Below are 22,161 nucleotides of genomic sequence, written 5' to 3'. Positions count from 1 at the left end.
TTGTGTTTAAGGAAGAAAATGTGTTTTTTATTTTAGGGACTAAACTATGCTGGAGGAAAATGACACGTCGTCTAGGATTTTCTTGGGAATACTTTAACAAAGAAAAATAAAAGAAATGAATAGATGAAACAAATGTGGAAAATCTTCCTAATGGGTGAATCTGGGAGACTGATTATCTAGGAATTCACTGTACTATTCCCTGCAATTTTGTGCATGTCTGGTAACCAAATAATTCAAAGCCTTTTAGACAATAGATTTAATAATATAAGAAATTGAAACCATTATGAGCAACACAGAAACTAAATATCAAAATGTTTAGGGATATGGAAAAATATTCACAGGAACACTTATAGCCTTAAATGTATTAATTATGAAAAATAAGCACTTAAATTAAAAACTTAAGAAAAGGCACACTTTGGCATCTAAGGTGGAGTGGATTTACCTCTTGCCTGAAACAACAAAAAATAGACAGCATGTGGGAAATAGTAGTTCCCAGTATACTAAATATCAGGCAATTAAAAACAAAAAGTGATCCCAGAGAGACAGGTAACAAAAGAGGTGAGCCCCGTGATTCACTCAGCTTCCTTCCTGCATCCAGCAGAAAGAGGAGGGAGGGAGAACCCCGGAGGAGCTCAGCAGGCTCCAGGAGTTGGAGAGATGGTATGCCCAGGAGGCAGAAAGACACCAACTTTGAAAGACAGAGTGACAGTGGAGAGAGAGCTGCAGAGAGACCTCTGGGCCCGTGCCCTGACTGGGACTTGAACCACCACCTTTTGGTGTACGGGATGACACTCCAACCAACTGAGCCTGCCCGCCAGGGCTATAATTTATTGTATTAAGCGTGTAAGTAGTCCAAGCATAGCAAACACATGTTTGTAAAAGATCAAGTAGCATTTATAATAGAGGAAACGTAAGGTGGTATAACAACTTTCATCTGTCTTGTCATTGTAATAATAAAACAACTAACATTATAGAATTTTTATGAGCCAAAATATTTTTTCCCCAAAGAAGACAGATACTTTATTCACACGCTAAGAATCAGTCAGTATAAAATACATTTTTTAAAAATTCACTTGGTGCTAAGAATCCCTCTGCCTGCACCCTCATCCCCAACCCCACACTTCGATGATGTTCTCCTGACAGTGGGCAGCAGAGGGTCATCAGCCCTGAGGGCAAAGGTGAGGTGCTCTGCGGTAGGGTTCCAGACCACACTCCAGGTTCACAATCACCTGCCAACAGGTGAGCCTGCTCCACGCTGAGCCATGAGCCTCGAAGCACAGGGCGGTGAAGTACCCGTGCAGGTAGGCGGTCACAGGGCAGGTAGCGAAGGAACATTAGGAAGAGTCTCTTGGCAACCCTGCAGGATGGCTCCCTGCCCGTCTTGGAAGCTGTGCTGAGCAGTGGCAGGTGCTCTGGAGTGAGGTCCCAAAGCCACCTGATGTCCTGGTGATGGCAGGTGGCAATCGGGTACAGGTCATCCAGCTCTTGTGGGTTCCCATTCAGGTCGGGGACGAGGACAAAACCATCTGAGGGATCTGGGTTCTCAAGACCAGTATTTACCCCGGCACTTTGTGGCATTTGACATTGCTGAACCTTCCCTGCTATTTAAAACTCTCCCTCTAGTCTCTACCCTCTCCTAACTTTCTGGCCATTCTCTCTCAATCTCATGTATAGGGTGCATTCCCTCAAATTCACCTTTCAGTCATTGATGTGGGCTGGGAAGAGGGTTTCCATGTCTGGGTCTTCTCCCCTGGGGATTATGAGGAGGCAGGAGAAACTAAAGGGAGATCTCGTGCTTGGTAGGACCAAACCCAAAGTCATCTGCTTTCCCATCCTAGCCTCCCGGGACAACTGTGCAAATCTACTGCAGAAATAAAATAGATCAGTTTAGACAATAATGTATGAAGAAACCATTTGATTTTATATGATTTTATTTTTCACAGAATAGCACAATTTCAGCCAGATTTCTACTTCAGATGAATCTAGATATGGTAATATCAATTTAAACTGGGTCGAAGGACTCTAAGAGTGACGCCCCAACTTTTTGGAGAAACTCCACATATGGAAAGAACTTGAAATCTTTGCCACTAGGGGAACTCTGAAGTTTCTCTTCCTTAACGTTTCTTGGGGGATCGTCCAGCGAATGGTTTGGGGTATAATCTCCAGTGAGTCTGCTGGTACACAGGCATAAAAAAATGGCTGTTTTTGTTTTCCTTCATAATGGAAATGGAAATCTCCTGGATGAGGTTTTGATGCTGACTTACGTTTGCTCAGAAAATAACCTGCTCTTTCTGGCTCACAATCACGCACTTTCTTCTCCCTTTTGCGTTTTGCTTTGCTCTGTGTATAATTGGGATAGCAGTCCCAATGAACATTGTTTCTATATGAATCAAAGTTTGACTTCTTTCTTTCTAGATGTCTGTGAGGTTTGTCTTGGCTTTTTGCAAGATGTAATTTAAGATTTGATTCTGTTAAGGGAGATAAAGAGTTTTCTGTAATCCACAAGAGCTTCTCTTCACTCAATTTAGTAGGCGATGCAAATGGAACCTCCACAGTATTTAGTGAACTGTGATACAACCAGTCAGGAGACTGCACTTTGGGGGAAGACCTATATTTTCTGGTGCTGTGGGATTCGTAGGAAGGCATTGTCACAACTGAGGAAGGTTTTCTACAGCCTTTAACACGATGAGACACCGAATTATCACTGTAAAGTGGTTTCAAATCAGTTTGGATTTGTTTCATCTTGTAAAGATTTTCCAAAGGAATGCTTTTCTGTAATTCATATAGCATATTTTCTGATTCCTGACTCAAATAAGGGTTGGCTTCTAAAAACATACTTTCTTCATTCTCATGTTTTTCAAGAGCTGAGCATTCTTCCAAGTTAGCTGAATTCACAGTATCTGTTTGACGACCAGTAAAATCTGGAAAAGTCTGAATTGAGTGGTAATCAGCTAAGCTAGCTGTTTCTTGAAACCATACGTGATGTTTATCTTTTTCTGGGATCGGAGGAGGTTTTAACACTGAAAGAATCATAGTGTCTTCCTGTGCTGTTCCATGTTGTTCCGGGTCAGAAGCACACACCTGGGTGGGCTCCAGGAATCTCCTGATCAGTGATGAGTTTTTATGGGGACTTTGCTTTTTGAAAGAGATATGTTGTTCTAACAGTTCTGTATCAATGGGAAGACTACCACTTTCTCCACTATTGTCTACTTTTTTACAGGTTGCAGCTGTGTTTAACTTAAGGATATGTTTGGGAAGTGTGTTCGGCTTAGGGGTCATAGTTTCTACCGGAAGCCCCAGAAGAAAACTAAGGTATTTACTTTGTAAATCTAGTTCTATTTGATGAAGAGATTTTTCCTCAAAACCTAATGAAATTGTATTTTTTTGTTTTGGTACTTGGACACCAGGATGAATACATTTAGATAAAGGTTTCTTTCTATCCCGAGTATCGGCCATTGAGTAAGATTCTGTTACAATTTTGGGAAAGGCTTTCATTTGGGTCTCCAATGTTTTCATAGAGAAGTGTATGAGAAGTTTGTCTTTTTCTTCCTCTGAGTAGTTTTGGAGAATTGGAGACATGGGCATTTTATTAGCAGAAGTCACTGAAGATGTTCCACTTTCTAGCTTACTAATACTCTTCACCTTTGTAATGATCTCCTTGCTCCCACTTGAAACAACAGTCAGTGTTTTCATACAGCTGATCTGAGGGGAATCTTTTTGGGATTTGTGTTTTAAGTTAAGTTTGATAGTATCAATCCCTTCTAGAGATAAAAAGCTCATTTTTTTGTGTCTTGGATAGAGCCTCCGACTGTGATCTTCTGAAATAGTCTGTTTTGAATAAAAGTCAAACTTTTGGAAGGATTGTTTTGCCGTCTTGGGTATCAGATTCAGTTTTATCTCGAGTGCTTTTGACTCTAAGATGGGTTTTGGCTGAAATGTAGGATGTGCTGTTGTGGATGTTATATCTGGACCCCGTGAAAAAGGTGTTGATTTCCAGTCATCAGGATAACGAGCTTTTACTTCTTCCAGTTTATCAGTACAAACTTTGTCTTGGATCATATTTTTCATCTGGGCTTCAAAGACATTTTTAATTGCATCATAAAGAGGGAGTAAACTTTCTTTACTTGTACTATCTGCCACTATTTTTATTTCATTACTTTCAACTTGGGGTGGTGTAGGTACAGTTCCTGAAAAAGTGTTTTGTTGCTGGGCCTTTTGTGTGGGTGTGTCCTGTAGGGGCTCACTCTGATCCCTACGCTCATGTCCTTCTACTCTTGGAGGGGACATGTGCACACTTAGGGTACTTTTCATGTGGGTTTTCACATTTTCCTTTGGATCTTCAGACATGCTTGGACACTCTGTTGGTGTCAGAATGGGTTTTGATGCCTTTCCTTCATGCTTGATAGTAAGCAAGTCGGGTTCTTTTATGATCCTTGAGCTTTCATGCCCTGAAACAACCCTTCCTTCTGTTTGTGGAGTGACATTTACTTTACTTACTTCACTGCTGAGGTTTTCTTCTGGTTTAACACTAGGAAGTTTTTGCATTTGTTGTTGGTCCATGGAGGGCTGAGAATCTTCTGGAACTGTGCTTGTAAAATTCTGGCCTCCTCTTTTTACAGTGCTGGAGTTGTCCCTCTCAACCATTTCACTAGCCGTTGATGATTTCTCCTGGAATTTAGAAAAACAGATTCTCTTTTTTCGTTCTAGCTTTGTCTCAGATTCGACCATTTCTTCAGTCTGAGATAGATTCATCCCAGAAATAGAAAGACTTCTGATAAGTACTCCCGAGTCATCTTCATTCCATAAAGCTATTTCTTTTGGTTTGTTAAAGTCACACTCTTTACTTTCCTGTGTTTTCTTTTCTTCATGTATGGGGAACATGAGGTTTATCGTCTCCACACCAACCTCTTCCTTATTCTGTGGCACACATTGCTTCCCCTCTTGTGGACTGATTAAAATATCAGGAATAATTGGCTCTACATATACAACTTCCTCAGAATCTGATGATTCCTGGAAGTGTACGGAGGAAATGCTCTTTTCCCCGATTCTGATATTCATGTTAAGGTGTACTGGGGGAGAGCTGGAAGTGCAAGTCTTAGTCAGCATCACACCAGTTGGCTCAACTTTCTGAACCTTTACCTTTTGCTCTTTCGTTTTCCTCTGAAGGTCACTTAGATTGTATATAAGCAAAATAGGTGATTTCGTTGCATTCATATACATATCAATGGGATCCACTATACTATTCATATCCATGGTTTTCTCTCTATCCTTTACTTCTTTCTGTAGCACGAGTTCTTTCAGTTCTTTTACATCAGTGGAAAGGTCTCCAACAAGTGCTTCTGCACGTGCTAATACTGCTGCATCTGATGATTCCTTGGACTGTAGTTGTGGGAGAGGCTCTTTTGCAATTGTTATCATGTACCCCTCTCTTTCTGTTGCCTCAAATTTAAGATATGGTAGAGTAACCAAAGAAGTACAGATGTTTTTGATATTCGTAACTAGTTTATTTTTATCTTCCTGTACTTTTCTCTTTTGCTCTTTAATTTCACACTGCAATTCCTTGGTATTAAGCATATGATGTGGAGGTGGTAATTTCTTTGCCTTCAGATCCATGTAGATTGGGCACACTTTGTCCTCAATATCTCTTTTGAGTCGATCCTTCTTCTTTAACTTATAACCTTCAAATGACTTAGTATGTGCTTTTGTGCCTGAATAAGATGAATGTTTAATATTTAATGGTGGAAAGCAGGGTTGTATTGTTTCTAGTGTGTCTTCCTGTTCATTCATTCTAGTGTCCCATTTCAGGTGAAATGGAGAAGATAAGGATGCACAGGCTTTCCTCAGAACCATTTCTGGCTTACCTATGTCTTTCTGTGTATCTTTCACTTTCTGTTTAATATTCAAAGGTAGTCTTTTCTTACTGAGTAGATGTGTAAGTGGGGATGTCTGTATTCTCAAAGTCATTATTTGGGGGAGTATTCTACCTTTCCCTTCTTCTATTTTTACTCTGTCCATTCTGTCTGTATATGACTTATGTTGATTAGCTTCTATTATTGTATTACATGAGCTAATTTCTTCATTGGAATTTGCATATTTGTTGTTCCCTGCAGCTGAGGACTCAGAGAGCTGTAATTGTGAAAAAGAAAACCCTGTGATTTCAAGCAAGTCTTGGTCAACTTTGGTTCTGTTTTGTTCTCTGTCCTTTTCTTTCCGTGATAGGTGTTTTCTTTTTCTTACATCACCACCCATCGTCTCTGTATCTTCTGTTTTCTCTGCATCTGATAATACTGAAACCATTTGTGGAAATCGAGTGGGTCTTTTAATTCCAAGCTCTTCTTCCTCTACTTGAGTACCTTTATCTAATTTGACGTCAGTTGGAGGTTTGGATACATGAACTTTACTTACCACTGTACAAGGTGATTTACCTTGACCTTCATGTATCTTCTGTCCTTGACTTCCAAGGTTCATGTACAATTCTGTCCTATGGAGTGTGTATGAAGGAGGTGATTTCTTTGACTTCATATTTCTGTCTGCAGCATGTGTCAGACCTCTCATAGCGACTGCTTTTTCTCTGTTTGTCTCTTCTTTCTGAGACATACGTTGTTTCTTGTTTTGAACATTTTCCATGATATCCCCACCAATTGGCTCAATATATACTATCTCCCCTGCATATGATATTCTCTGCATTTCTTTGTCCAATTTGAGGAGAGAGAGAGATGGTAATGAATTAGAAGTTTGGGTCATAAGCACCCCTGGTTCATCTTTACTTCCTTGCGTTTTCTTTTCTTGATGTTTGGGGAACATGGAGTTTATCGTCTCCACTCCAACCTCTTCCTTGTTCTGTTGCACATTCATTTCCATTGTGTAGCCTGATCTGTTGTTTTGTGTATCAGTGGGATTGGCCTTCTGTGCTTCCCAGTAACATGTTGATTTCTCTAGCTTTAGATAGACAGAGTTCTTGAATCTTACTCTTTGTTGATCCGACTCTGCCTTTAGTGTTCTATACATTTCCATATCTATTTTGCTATCGGTTGAAAAAGGTGTGGGAGATGAAAATGTGTTATCTAGGCTTTTATTTTGTTGCATGTCTTTTATTGTAGATTTTGAGTCGCATTCCTGTTCCTTTCTACAGTGCAGGGTACCATGCTCAGTGACAGTGAGTGTCTGGGAACAAGGAGGCTTCTGTGCCTTCATGGTTACAGTTATGGGACCTGTAACATTTTTTCCTTCTGGAAATTTGAATACTTCTTTCTGCCTTTTAGACTCAGATAAAACAGACGTCGTAGACCTTGTTAGTAAATCTCTTTGCAGATCTTCATATTTCTTGGCAATATGACCACCCACTTTCCTTCTAGAGCTTTCATCACATGGATCTCCAAGCACTGAGTTCCCTGACTTGGTAGGTGGGATATTTTGATCAACTGTGTGTTTTACTACTTTTTGAGCTTTGATGTCTTTCTTTTCTCTTTTAGAGTGTAGGGAACCTGTCCTGTGAACATCCACCTTCCTTGTAGGGCTCCCACCAGATGAAGTACTATACCCTATTCCATCAGCTAAAAGATAATCAAACCTTACTTTGCCGGATTTTGGACATGAAATAATTTCACCTATTCTTTGTAGTATGTATTGTAGTGGTGCCATATTCTTCTGTAGCTTTTCATTTTGGAATGGAATCATCAGGGGAGAAGAAACTGACGCTGATACGCTTTCTGAGACCAGTATTTGTTGCTGGGCTTCTCGCTTTGCAATAAGCACATTTTGATCTTTTCTACATCCCATACTATTCAGGAATGGGAGACCTGCTTTGGATAAAATCTCATTATCCTGCTTAATCCTTTTATTTTGCCATTTTGGTTCTAATATGCTTTTGGAGGTAGTCCATTTATTACAGGAATATGTACATAGTTGTAATTTCTTTGCCTTCCGATCCATGTACATTGGGGGCACTTTGTCCTCAATATCGCTTCTGAGTCTATCCTCCTTTAACATATAACCTTCAAGTGACTTAGTATATGCTTTTTTGCCTGAATAGGATGAATGCTGAATCTTTAATGGTGGAAAACAGGGTTGTGTTGTTTTTAGTGTGTCTTCCTGTTCATTCATTCTAGTGTCCCATTTCAGGTGAAAAGGAGAAGGTAAGGATGCACAGGCTTTCCTCAGAACCATTTCTGGTTTACCTTTGTCTTTCTGTGTATCTTTCACTTTCTGTTTAATAGTCAAAGGTAGTCTTTTCTTACTGAGTAGATGTGTAAGTGGGGATGTCTGTATTCTCAAAGTTATTATTTGGGGGAGTATTCTACCTTTCCCTTCTTCTATTTTTACTCTGTCCATTCTGTCTGTATATGACTTATGCTGATTAGCTTCTATTATTGTATTACATGAGCTAATTTCTTCATTGGAATTTGCATATTTGTTGTTCCCTGCAGCTGAGGACTCAGAGAGCTGTAATTGTGAAAAAGAAAACCCTGTGATTTCAAGCAAGTCTTGGTCAACTTTGGTTCTGTTTTGTTCTCTGTCCTTTTCTTTCCGTGATAGGTGTTTTCTTTTTCTTACATCACCACCCATCGTCTCTGTATCTTCTGTTTTCTCTGCATCTGATAATACTGAAACCATTTGTGGAAATCGAGTGGGTCTTTTAATTCCAAGCTCTTCTTCCTCTACTTGAGTACCTTTATCTAATTTGACGTCAGTTGGAGGTTTGGATACATGAACTTTACTTACCACTGTACAAGGTGATTTACCTTGACCTTCATGTATCTTCTGTCCTTGACTTCCAAGGCTCATGTACAATTCTGTCCTATGGAGTGTGTATGAAGGAGGTGATTTCTTTGACTTCATATTTCTGTCTGCAGCATGTGTCAGACCTCTCATAGCGACTGCTTTTTCTCTGTTCGTCTCTTCTTTCTGAGACATACGTTGTTTCTTGTTTTGAACATTTTCCATGATATCCCCACCAATTGGCTCAATATGCACTAACTCCTCTGCATATGATATTCTCTGCATTTCTTTGTCCAATTTGAGGAGAGAGAGAGATGGTAATGAATTAGAAGTTTGGGTCATAAGCACCCCTGGTTCATCTTTACTTCCTTGTGTTTTCTTTTCTTGATGTTTGGAGAACATGGAGTTTATCGTCTCTGCTCCAACCTCTTCCTTGTTCTGTTGCACATTCATTTCCATTGTGTAGCCTGATCTGTTGTTTTGTGTATCAGTGGGATTGGCCTTCTGTGCTTCCCAGTAACATGTTGATTTCTCTAGCTTTAGATAGACAGAGTTCTTGAATCTTACTCTTTGTTGATCCGACTCTGCCTTTAGTGTTCTATACATTTCCATATCTATTTTGCTATCGGTTGAAAAAGGTGTGGGAGATGAAAATGCGTTATCTAGGCTTTTATTTTGTTGCATGTCTTTTATTGTAGATTTTGAGTCGCATTCCTGTTCCTTTCTACAGTACAGGGTACCATGCTCAGTGACAGTGAGTGTCTGGGAACAAGGAGGCTTCTGTGCCTTCATTGTTACAGTTATGGGACCTGTAACATTTTTTCCTTCTGGAAATTTGAATACTTCTTTCTGCCTTTTAGACTCAGATAAAACAGACGTCGTAGACCTTGTTAGTAAATCTCTTTGCAGATCTTCATATTTCTTGGCAATATGACCACCCACTTTCCTTCTAGAGCTTTCATCACATGGATCTCCAAGCACTGAGTTCCCTGACTTGGTAGGTGGGATTACTTTTTGAGCTTCGATGTCTTTCTTTTCTCCTTTAGAGTGTAGGAAACCTGACCTATGAACATCCAGCTTCTTTGTAGGGCTCCCACCTGATGTTATACTATACTCTGTTCCTTCAGCTAAAAGATAATCAAACCTTGCTTTCTCTGATTTTGGACATAAAATCTTTTCACCTATTCTATGTCGTGTGTCTTTTTGTGGTGGCATAGTCTTCTGTAGCTTTTCAGTTTGGAATGGAATCATCTGTGGAGAACATGCTGTCTCCGATGTATTTTCCGAACACAGTGTTTGTTGTTGTGCTTCTTGCTCTGCAATAAACATATTTTGATCTTTTCTGTGTTCCACACTACTCAGAAGTGGTAGGCCTGCCTTGGATAAAATTTCATTATCCTGTTTCTTCTTTTCATTTTGCCATATTGATTCTAATATGTTTTTGAAGGTACTCCATTTATTGCAGGAATTTGTAGATAGTCTTTCTCCTTTATCTTGTTTCCTTTCACCTTGTTCCCAACCCCTTGTAATGCTGCTTTTTTTCCTTAATGGGCCTTTCTTTGATTTTTCTTTTTTATGGTTTTTGATGGCAGGTGATACAGGTGTAGATGAAAGAAAGGTATTTATAAACATGCATGACCTACCTAGAGATATCTGTTGGGCCATGTTTTCCAAGATGGGATCCTGTTGCTCTCTGTGGCTGAGGGCATCGGACCTGGTGATATTCATTGTCTTTGAAACCATCTGTGCTTTCCCAGTTCTAGACTTAGGGATTTGTGCAGCATTTCTTTGCCTTTTAAAATCAGATGAAGCTGGCGCGGAGAAATGAGAAAACTCTAGGTTTCTGGCTGGTAAATCCTTTCGTAACCGTATCTCTCTCTCTGGAATAGAACTAGCAAGTTCCTTCCTAGGGCTTTTCCCAAATGGGATGCCACTCTGTGCTGTATCCATGAAAGATTCACCAATTGATTTCCCTGGCATTGGAGATAAAACAGTTGGACTCTTTGTATCTTTTAATCCTGTTTGTGTTTGTGTTCTTTTTGGTAGCTTCTCAAATGGAAGTACATTCAAAATAGAGTGAGGAATAGGATGTAATACACGTTGTGTGAAAAGTGTTTGCTGCTGCAGCTCCTGAGCAGTGGCAAAGGATTCTGGGACTTTTTCCCTTGCTGAGTTCATCCGTTCTCCATCTGGGTACACAAAGAGAGGCTCTGTCATCTCAGGAGCATTAAAGCTGAAGTGTGGAGTGTTCCAACGGGCTGCTTCTCCACCGGGGATTTTTGCTTTCTTCGTGCTGTTTGAGGCACTGCCCCTTTTATTGCTGGAACTGGCACAGCAGGCTTGCTCTCCATCTGGTGATTGCTCTTGCTGTGGTAGTTCATGACTGAATCCCATTTTCCACGGCTCGTCTATCTCTACTTTTATTCTATTATTCACATTCATGTCAAATGAAATAGGCATGGCGGAGGAAAAGGCATTTAGGATTATATCCGCCACAGGTATACATTTCCCCATCATGACTTTGAAGTTGCATTCGAATTGCCTCCTATGGCTTGGTGTACCACGTTTTGTGATATTAAATGTCTGGGAAATCAGTGCATTCTTTGCCTTCAAAGTTATACATTTGGGACTCGTTTTATTTCTCTTGCCTGAACATTTTAAATATTTTCTCTTTGGTGTAGGTACAGCAAGTGTGGATAAACCCAAAGGGTCTGGCATCGTTGCTGGCAATTCCTGTGCTAATCCTTCCTTTCTCTCTGCAGTAGGATCTTCCAGTACCTCAGAATATTTGATATCAACCAAAAAGTCAAAAATCCTTGATTTCAGTGTCTTTGAAGGTACATTTTTTTGACAGCCATTCCCTGGGATATTAAATATCTGTGAAATTGGTGTCTTCCTTGTCTTCATAATTGCACATTTGGAGTTCATTTTACATTTTAAGGTTGTACCCATAAATGTCTTTCTCTGCCTTTTAGATTCAGGTGGGTCCGGCGTGGAGACAGCCAACGACTGCAGAACTGTTGCTTGCTGATTTTTATTAAACTCTGGCCTTTCCTCTTTACCGTGACTATACAGTTCCCCTAGATGGCTCCCATTACTTGGCATACCACCTTCCATTGTGTCAATGAAAACTTGACCTCTTAGTGATTCCTCTGAATTTATAAGAGGAAGCTTTGACTTTGCTGTGCATATTGTGCCATTTTGTGTCTGGTGGCTTTTCTCTGGCTCCTCGACCTGCATTGGATCTGCAGGCTGCATTTGTTGTGGTACATCTTGTTCTGTAACAAACGGAATCCTCCCACTGCCTTCCTTTTCTGATTTGTGATGGTCAAACTCCTCCTTCTGGCCTGAGCAGACTATGAAGTATTTGCCCTGCTCTAGAACTCCTTTTAGTAACGTCTCCTGTTCACTTTCTTCTTCCTCTCGAAGACTGGTTTCTTTGGTGTCATCTGAAGTGACGTTCTCTTCGTGTGGTGACAGCGCTTGCTTTACTTGTTTAGAACGGAGTCTTTTTGTTCCTAGCATGTCTTTTTCTCTTTCTGTCTTGCTACACATATTCACGTCAGGTGTAATAGTCATGAATGAGGACATTTTATCTGCCATTTCTTTACCTTGATCCACCTCTTCCATTTTGGTTGTCCAGTTACATCCCAATTCTTTTCTATGTTTTGGGCTAGCACCACTCTTGATATTGAGTATGTACGAAATCGATGGTTTCTTTGCTTTTAAAATTCCACACTTAGGTCTCACTAACGTTTTCATGTCTGAATATTGTTTGAAGTTTCTCTTCCTTTTGGATATAGAAAAGGCAGACATGCAGGAACCAAAAGTCACTGTCTTTTTCCTTTCAATACCAGCAGTCAGTTCTCTTTGATGGTTTGCATCAGATGGGACAACACATTCCTTTGCAGAAAATATTGCATCAGTCGTTGCCTCCCCTGATTTTGGAGGGGAAAACTTAGCATACCTCTCTGGCTTTCCAAATTGAAATTGATCAAATATGGGGCATGAAGCAGAATCCAAAAGAGTTTGTGGAAGATGGATTTGTAGTTTTACCTGGATATTAATATTTCCTGGTTGTTTCAGTTCCTCGTCTGTTTTAACAAGTTCATGATTCTCCTTCTGATATGCATTGAATATGAAGCCTTGACTTTTCTTTGAGGCTAGTAAAGATTCGCATTCCCCTCCCCCCTCTTTCCCATCTTTCCCACTGCTAGATAAGCCACCCACATTAATAGAACAACACACTTTCTGTTCATTTGGTAACTTCTCTTGCATTAGCTGTGAATGACCAAGTCTTGTTTTCCTTTGCAAATCTGCCTCCACATTTAATATGCTATTCATTTTGGTGTTGGGCAAAATAGGCAGTTTGGAGTGAATAACATCCCAAAATGCATCTGCTACATTTTTCTTTTGCTGTGGGTTTTTCATCTTTGTTTTCAAAATGCATCGCAGTTCCTTGCTCTGCCTGTCATTACGCAGATGTGAAATTGATGCCTTTTTCCCCCTCATAGTTCTATATCTGCAACTCACTGTTGCTTCCTTGCTATTTTTATATGTTTTTTTTTTTTTTTTTTAGATTTAGAAGCAAAGAACTTGACAGAATCAGAAGACTTCAGGGATGTCAGTTGCAAATATTTTTGTAACTTCGAAATTTTTCCCCCGTAAAATAATCTAGTTGCTTAAGGAAGAGAGAGAGAGAGAGAGAGAGGAGTTATATATATATATATATATATAGAACACACACACACACATGCACACACACACACAAACACCACACTCTATTGGCTCAGTTTCTCTGGAGCACCCAGACTAATATACCTCCACATTACCTTTAATATTATGTTACCTTTGATTACAAGGTCTGTCCTTACTGCTAAAGCAAAATTTTGAGTTAAAGTAATGATCACAAATGTGGACTCTTCAACATCCATTGTACCTCAAATGATTAGGCTAGGTCTAACACAGTAATCTCATTTCCAGTGGATCAGTTTAGGAATTGGCATGAACTAATCCTATATAATAAAAGCCTAATATGCAAATCCACCAAACGGCGGAACAACCAGTTGCTATGACACGCACTAACCACCAGGGGGCAAATGCTCAACGCAAGAGCTGCCCCCTGTGGTCAGTGCATTCCCTCAGAGGGCAGGTCTACAACCGCTCAGCTGACCGGGATGAGTGGCTGCTCCCACAGCGGGCCAATCCCCACCAGTGCATGAATCCTGTGCACCGGGCCTCTAGTCCTAGGATAAGACTAGTATAAGACAGATTTTTAAGGACTTCTGGAGAAAGTTTCTAAGTTTCTAAGGAAGACACACAAACAAATCACCTCTTATTTCTTCTGGACATTGATGTTCTGATATTGGAACTCTTGTGGATAAAAACAATACCAAGCCGAAACCGGTTTGGCTCAGTGGATAGAGCGTCGGCCTGCGGACTGAAAGGTCCCAGGTTCGATTCCGGTCAAGGGCATGTACTTTGGTTGCAGGCACATCCCCAGTAGGGGGTGTGCGGGAGGCAGCTGATCGATGTTTCTCTCTCATCGATGTTTCTAACTCTCTATCTCTCTCCCTACCTCTCTGTAAAAAATCAATAAAATATATTTTAAAAAAAAAAAAAAAACAATACCAAGAAAGGCAGATGGAGAGATACAGGACCTTAATGAAGTTGCTGAACCACTGTATCAATGAATTAAGCAGCCTATCTCTTCACATTCATCTCCCACTATTCCCTGTGACTCAACCTTAGCATTCTCATCACTCAGAGACAAACATAATTCATTGGCCATAACTTACTGTTTCCTATCTCCTTGCTTCTGCTCACATCCTGAAATGCCTTTCTTATCCTTCTAACCTGCCATCTTTTTCTGGCCAATTTTCTGTCTTTTAAAATTCAGCTCCATCATAACCTTCCTCACGAAGCCATTCCCAGCACCCCTATACTGGCTTAGTTATTTCCTAAATGTTCTCATCATATTTCTATCCTTGTGTTACCAGACTGCAGGGCAATCATCCTTTATGTACATATCTTCTTCACAGGCATATAAGCTTCTTGAGAACAGAGACTATTTTATTGTTTGTATCCCATTATCAAACAATGTCCATTGTATATCGAATGATTGTTGGATGGATTTTAATGAAAATTAAATTATTGCCCTGGCCGGTGTGGCTCAGTGGATAGAGCGTCGGCCTGCGGACTGAAGGGTCCCAGGTTCGATTCCCGTCAAGGGCATGTACCTTGGTTGCAGGCACATCCCCAGTGGGGGGTGTGCAGGAGGCAGCTAATTGATGTTTCTCTCTCATCGATGTTTCTGGCTCTCTATCCCTCTCCCTTCCTCTCTGTAAAAAAAGTCAATAAAATATTTTAAAAAAAAAAGAAAATTAAATTATTGATAGCAGCAAGAGTAGTGGTCAGTATTTAATTCCTAGCACTGACATATCTCAATGATGCTGATGAATTCTGAATGTAAAAACTCTTTTCAGCACCTAGCTCAGGGTTTGCCTGATTCATAGCTGTCTAAATGAATATTTTCTCAATTGAATTACCAAAACTGGTTATTATGAAAACTACTTTGTGCATATTGGAGAGGTTGGAGTAGGGAAGCAAGTCACTTAACCTCCTTAAGCATATTTTCTTCATTTGTAAAAACAGTAATAATATTACCTATCTGGAAGGATAATTTCAATAGTATATGAAAAGCCATTAACACAGCTTGGAACTGAGCAACCATTTACAATCAACATTAGATTGAATTATGATGATCAGCTGTAGTCCTCTATACATATGAAAAAACCCTTTTCTAAAATTCAGATATAAATTCACTTTTCAATAGAACAAAACCAACCTGTTTCATTTAATTTCAAAATACAACACTTACCTTTTTTCTGAAGATGAATGAATTGACCAATAATCTAGAGATAGATAAATTTTAAAAGTCAGAGCACCAATGGGAGAGCTTGACTGAATAAGTTTTACATATATTAAAATATGAAATTGTATAATATTTTCCAAATTTCATGCTTTTCAGGCAACTGTCTTCATTCTATTTCAAGGGAGACAATAAAATGTTAGAGGAGTAAGCCCAATATCAAAGTTCCATAATTTTATGTTACTCTTATGTGTAGTTTTGAAAAATAGGAGAGGAGGACATCAACCATTTTTTCTTACCTTCTGGGCCTCTGAACTCTTCTTTTCTGGAAGTGCAAGCTTTTTCTGAAACCATGTACAAATCTGCATACGCACGATCTCAAAAATAACTCCTAGGAAAATTAAAATAAAGAAGTTTGGCATCCATGCATTTTGAGAAGTCCAGGACTCTATGTGGTCCCATAAAGTAAAAAATGTATTATCTTCCAATCCACCCATTACAGCTTTTTAAAATAAATAAAACCACTTTGACATTTTTGTATGATATGTGAAATAGATTGATGTCTCACCCTGAAGTCCTCCTCATCTCATAACCACATGCCATGCTCTGTGTCAGAAAAAAGTTTCCAGTGCTGTCAGTGCCTTAGCAAGGGCAGCGATGATTAAATAAGGTGAGGTGCATGTCATAGTGGGCATTTAACTGCGCTCGTAGCAACTTACTTCAGCCATAATGAAAGTTCATCTGTGAGGCATGTGGTGCTATAAGTGGGGGTTTTTAACTTAAAAATTTTAAAATAATCCTTTATTAATTTGGCAAATAGAAACACAGTTCTATAAAGAACCCCTTAGCAAGGTTGGGTTGTCAATGCCCTGTAATTCAAATAGAGGACAAATTTGAATTGGACATAACCATTTTCTATTACCACCAGGAATAGTATAGCTTATGTTTCTATGTGATCAAGAAAATATAAATGCAGGGGAGCCAGGTTTAGAAAACACACACAAACTAAAACAAAACTAGATGCCCCCGTTTAATTTAAGTTTCAGAGAAATGCCAAATAATGTTTCAATATAAAGTATGCCACATTGTTACTATGAGACATAATAACTTGTCTCTTCTAAGCTATGGACTTTTCCCCTTAACCTTAAAATATACACCTAGTATTTAATATTTCCTTTTGCTAGATAAGTCTCTTGGCAAGGTTCATCTTCAACAATAGCAATCAAACGATTGGCGCGAGTTTCTTTTTGTTGCACTTAATTTAATGCTTTTAGTGAGCAAATCTGTATTAAGCCGTTTAAAAATCACTGGCCCTGAGGCATATCCCCTTCAAGCCACTCGTTTCTGTTAATGAGCACGTTTTCACTGATGGAGACACTTCCTTCATCCCTTTTGGTAGACTCGCGTGCTGACAATAGTATCCATGGCATGTTTCGCTACCATTTTTCCATCGAGAGTTTGTCTTTTGATTGTTGTCTCTTTGCCAAGCCGCTTTTTGGACATGGACCAATGAGCCACTGTCTAATGTTATGATGCTCTTCACTTTCTGGTTGACTGCTGTGGCTTCATTAAACTCCTTCCTCAGCTTGAAGGGGAGCTCAATAGAGACAAGGTAGCTAGGTTGAAGCGAGCCAGGATAATAAGGAATATGATACAGAATTCAGTCTCTAAGATGGAATCCTAGCTGCGTGACCTTGAACACTTTACAGCTCTCAAAGCTTGTTTCCTCGTCTGTTAATTGAGATAATAAGACCGCCTTCCTAGAGGATTTTGTAAAACTTAATTTTGGTGTTTCTAGACACAGTATGCACTCAATAAATGGAAGTTACTACTGCTGCTACTAGTAATACTAACATTGGTACTTTACACCACGTTGCCTATCCTGTACATTTCCATTTTCTTTCTTAGTGAACTGTACACTGCAGATGTTTCCTAGAATTGGGCAGTCCGACTTGAAAACTATGTGCCTGGAAATAGGAATGTGTTCTTAATAGAGATATGTAGGCATATGCGTGTTTTAATGAAAATTAAATTATTGAAGCAGCAAGAGTAGTGGTCAGTATTTAATTCAGTAAACCAGGGACTTTCCTTAAACCTTTTTTTTTTTTTTTGCTTTTGATAGAATTCTCTTTCACTTTATTTTTAAAACTTGAAATCAAGTATAGTTTTGTAGTTTGAGTCCCTGTTCATATACAGAGAATCCTTTCCCAAGATACAGAACAAGATCTGAGGACTTGATTACGCTTCTCAGCTTGTTTACATGTTGATGGCCTCTTCCTACAGGAGGGCTGTCCTCCCAGAGATGTGGGTGCTAACTCATCCCTGACTCATCTCTGATGTGGGTATACATTTTTAATTGAATGAAAATTTTTTCATTGAATGAGAAACCCCCGCTCCCTTTGGGACTGAAAGTGTTAATAAAATATTTGCATTTTTCAATCAGATGATATTTATGCAGTTTTTGAATGTATACGGGTATGTTGTTTGTGTGTACATGAACATGTGCACATGTTTTGAACAATTTTTTTCTTTTCTTTTTCTTTTTTAAAAATATATTTTATTGATTTTTTACAGAGAGAAAGGGAGAGGGATAGAGAGTTAGAAACATTGATGAGAGAGAAACATGGATCAGCTGCCTCCTGCAAATACTGGGGATGTGCCCGCAACCAAGGTACATGCCCTTGATCAGAATCGAACCTGGGACCCTTCAGTCCGCAGGCCGACGCTCTATCCACTGAGCCAAACCGGTCAGGGCACAATTTTTTTCTTAAAGTTATGCAGAAAGCATTGATCTCAGTTATTGTAATATAAAAAATGTTCAAGCATATGTTTTAGCAAATTTTGGTACATCAAAATTTTGGTACATGATGTAACATGAGAAAGTCATTCCTAGTGATAAGGCTTGGGTGAGTTTTAGTGTGGGGGATGGGGAGGTCCAGAGGACGACAGAGGAGTCGTTATAAATTCAGAGGGCATTGGGGGCTGTGTGAAAGAAAAGAAGGCTTCACAGATGACTTCCAGGATGGATACTAGCCATCTGTTTTGGAACCAAAAGTGCTACCTTGTCTTGCAAATATGGAGGAGTTGATGGAATACATTGTACCTTTGACCTCAGTCCTACCTCCCTTTGGGAGGTTACTTGTTTTCTCTTCGCCTAATTTTCCTTATAAATGTTCAGTCTTCTATATCTTGCTATTTTGTATGTCTTTTTTTTTTTGAAATGTTGTAAATGGTTTTAGCTGCACATTGACACACACACACACACACACACACACACACACACACACACACCCCGACAATTTTTAAAGATGCTCTTTCCAAAATCTTGGTTTGTTCATGGAATATATGCCGTAGTGTTTATAATAAATGGCCTCTATACAATTACCAAGCTAAAGTGGGGAAAGAGCAGCTAGGAGGACAGCCACAAAACTATATAGAAAATGCTTTTTTTGTACAAAATAAATGTTGGCCTAAGGCTGGTATAACTGCGGGGTGGAGGCTCGATAGTAGCTCTCGCTTCAAGGAGCTTGCATACACAGTTGGGTTCATGAGGCCAGTTCTAGAAGAAACAGGAAGACGTAAGGATTAAGCTATGTGTCAAAATCATCCTAAACTGTTCTAAAGCTCTAGGCTAAATAAGCTTTGGTCTAATTTCTTAAGTGGCTGTCAGGGTTTCTGCTTGGAGTTTTGTGAAGCTCTCTTACCTAATCTTTGCTGATGACTATGAAACAGAGAAATCTCAACCAGGCAAGTTGCTGTGTTTGCTCTGGTAGAAACAGAGTAGTAAGCAGATACCCAAGAAACAATACAATGTGATTTTTAGGAAGGTAAGAAAATAGATTTCGTTATCTATTATATATTCTGAATTTACTGAGCCTGCGTTGATTCAAATGAAGACGGGACTTGAGTAAATCTACTCTATTGAGGAACTACAAAGAAGCCCAAGAATATAGCTCTTTTGGCACAGCTGAGAGGTTGAATTACTCCGTTAATGTACCGTATATGATGATGGAAACCTGCTCTCTATTGTGACCAGTGGAGGTATTCTGTTTCAGATTTGCCAGTTAGAGTTAAATTTATAAAGTGCAAGATGATAAATTCCTGTAGCCAAAAGCAGCCTCAGAGAGAATTTAATCTAGAGATTCCAACTGAAGAACTAGGTCTGGAATAATAAATGATGTGATTTGATTTCCTGGCTGGTGTGTGAAAGCTGACACTTGTACCCTCCCAAAGGACAGCTGTCATAGTTCAAGTCAAAGGCGGAGTGTCAGAACCCATGGTTTATACTCAGGAATGGAAATTGTTATTTGTTATGGTTCCTATGTCAAAACCAGTTTGATATCCATAAGTTTTACTTTTTTTTTTCTTTTTGGAAATATATTTTTACCATTATTGATATCAGAGAGGAAGGGAGAGTGAGATAGAGAAACATCAATGATGAGAGAGAATCATTGATCAGCTGCCTCCTGCACACCCCCTACTGGGGATGGAGCCCGCAACCTGGGCATGTGCCCTTGACTAGAATCAAACCCGGGACCCTTCAGTCTGCAGGCCGACGCTCTATCCACTGAGCCAAACTGGCTAGGGCTACTTTTCTTAAAAGAAAATAAAAGTAATTGAAACAAGCAAGTCTTTGGCAGTATCTCACAGGAAATGTTCAGTAAAATAAAAGATGAGAAGGGCATATTGATAAGAGTAGTTAATCACAGAATTGATGTGAATGTTAACAAGTAGTTACCTGAGATCAGAAGGTAAAGCAAACCACTTGCAACAGTTAAGGAGTGGAGTTTGTCAGGTGTCTTGCTGCGAAATGTGGGGCCAGCATCTGGAGACAGCATGGGGGGAGCCAGAGAAACTGGGTTCCGGCCTCTTTCGCTGACTGTGTGGCCTTGGAGAGATTATGTCACCTCTCAGCCTCAGTTCCTCATGATCTTGAGGGCCACTTAAAGACCATTTTTCTGGGACGTTACAATGGGGTTGCCCTGGCCATCATGTTGCCCAGTTCCAGGAGGCACCCCTCAGATGGTAGTCTATGTGAATGGGCCCCACTTTGGAGTTGTGTGACATGGTAGTGCTCAGACCTCCCTTTTCTAGCAGCAATAGCCTCAGAGTTCTCCTGACTCAACACCAGGCATCTAGCTAGGAATAACACCAGGAATCCCCCAAACTTCCTTCAAGGATATGCTCTGCCTTTTTTTTTTTTTTTTTTTTTTTGCTTAAAAAAAAAATTAGATGATGTTGTATGTGATTTCACAAATCTCGAATGCCTTGTCCATCCTACCCTATTTTGGGCACTCTTCATATTTGCCTTGGTCTGTTTGGGCTGCTATAACAAAAATACCACAGACTGGGTGGCTTATAATCAACAGAATGTATTTCTCACAGTCCCAGATGCTAGAAGTCTGAGATCAGGGTACCCACATGGTCAGGTTCTGGGTCTGGTGAAGACCTGCTTCCTGGTTTATAAACAGCCATCTTCTTGCTGTCTCCTCACCCGGTGGAAGGGGCAATAGAGGGCTCTGGAGTCCCTTTCATAAGGGCACTAATCCCATTCATGGGGGCTCCACCCTTATGACCTAAGCACGTCCCAAAGGTCCCACCTCCTAAAACCATCACACTGGGAGCTAGGTTTCAACGTATGAATTCAGGAGGACACAAACATTCAGACCATAGCAATTGCTGACATATTCATGTTATATAAAACACAGGGGGTGAGGGTGGGAGTGTGACAACAGATGATGCTATGAAAAGGCAAGAAAGGATTTAAAAAGCAGCAGCCATGTCTCAATACATAATAGCTGGAAAACAGCACTGTCTTCGTTGGTCAGTGAAAAGAGTCAGTGAGAAGAGGACATGCGTGTACTTGAGTGGACTTGTGTCAGCACAGTTCTTCGACTGTGATCTCCTTCCACTGATTCCGCTGTGTATACAGCTGTATTTCATGGGTCATATATGTAAAATGTTGGTGTTTCTTTTTAAAAACAGAATTATACTTATGTTTCTAGAGTAGTTTACAAATGACTCTTTGAGAGCCTTTGAGCTTTTTGGTTCTTTGTTTTATTCTCTTCACTAAGTGTAATTTAATAGTAAATCCAGTGCAGGGAGGTTAAGGGCATTGGAAGGAGGACAGAAACCCGTAAAATTGAGTGGAACCTGATCTCCATTCTTCTTTTCCATTAAGTCCATTGTCTTCCTTTTACACCTTTAGTTCCCATATTCTTTTTCATCATGTCTTTCTCTTTCACCTCATTTCTCTTCATTATCTTATTTCCTCCTCTCTTTGCAGACCCTCAGTTAACCCTACTTTTTCTTTCTCATTTTCCTTAATCCAAAAGTCCTGTCCAATTTCATGGTGTTCTGGTGGCATTCAGAACCTGAATGGCATGGTGAGCTGATGGTCAGGTCTGTGTTAGTCACCCAGGGGTAAGCTGGGCAGTGACCTCTACCATTGTAGGTTTGTGATCTGAAATGTCTCCTAGAACCAGTCCCGGGCCTTTCTGTATGACTTTGGGGGGCAGCGAGTGGGCATGAATGGGTGATCCACATACTCCAGGAAGCCTGTTTCAGGAAAG

General features: G+C 39.9%; 1 protein-coding gene across 1 annotated transcript; it reads right to left on the bottom strand.

Moving 5' to 3' along the window:
• Positions 1-1,908: 1,908 nt before the first annotated feature.
• Positions 1,909-13,149, bottom strand: CCDC168 (coiled-coil domain containing 168). The gene has a single exon (XM_054719934.1). It carries the CDS (start codon positions 13,147-13,149, stop codon positions 2,023-2,025), a length of 11,127 nt encoding a protein of 3,708 aa, XP_054575909.1. The 3' UTR covers positions 1,909-2,022.
• Between the last annotated feature and the right edge of the window lie 9,012 nt (positions 13,150-22,161).

The sequence above is a fragment of the Eptesicus fuscus genome, chromosome 8 (assembly GCF_027574615.1).
Source record: "Eptesicus fuscus isolate TK198812 chromosome 8, DD_ASM_mEF_20220401, whole genome shotgun sequence".
NCBI lineage: Eukaryota > Metazoa > Chordata > Mammalia > Chiroptera > Vespertilionidae > Eptesicus > Eptesicus fuscus.
This window is presented reverse-complemented; position numbering and strand designations above follow the sequence as displayed.

Coding starts and splice junctions, on each gene's coding strand:
- CCDC168 (XM_054719934.1), bottom strand. CDS start 13,149: ATGAAAAACCCACAGCAAAAGAAAAATGTAGCAGATGCATTTTGGGAT.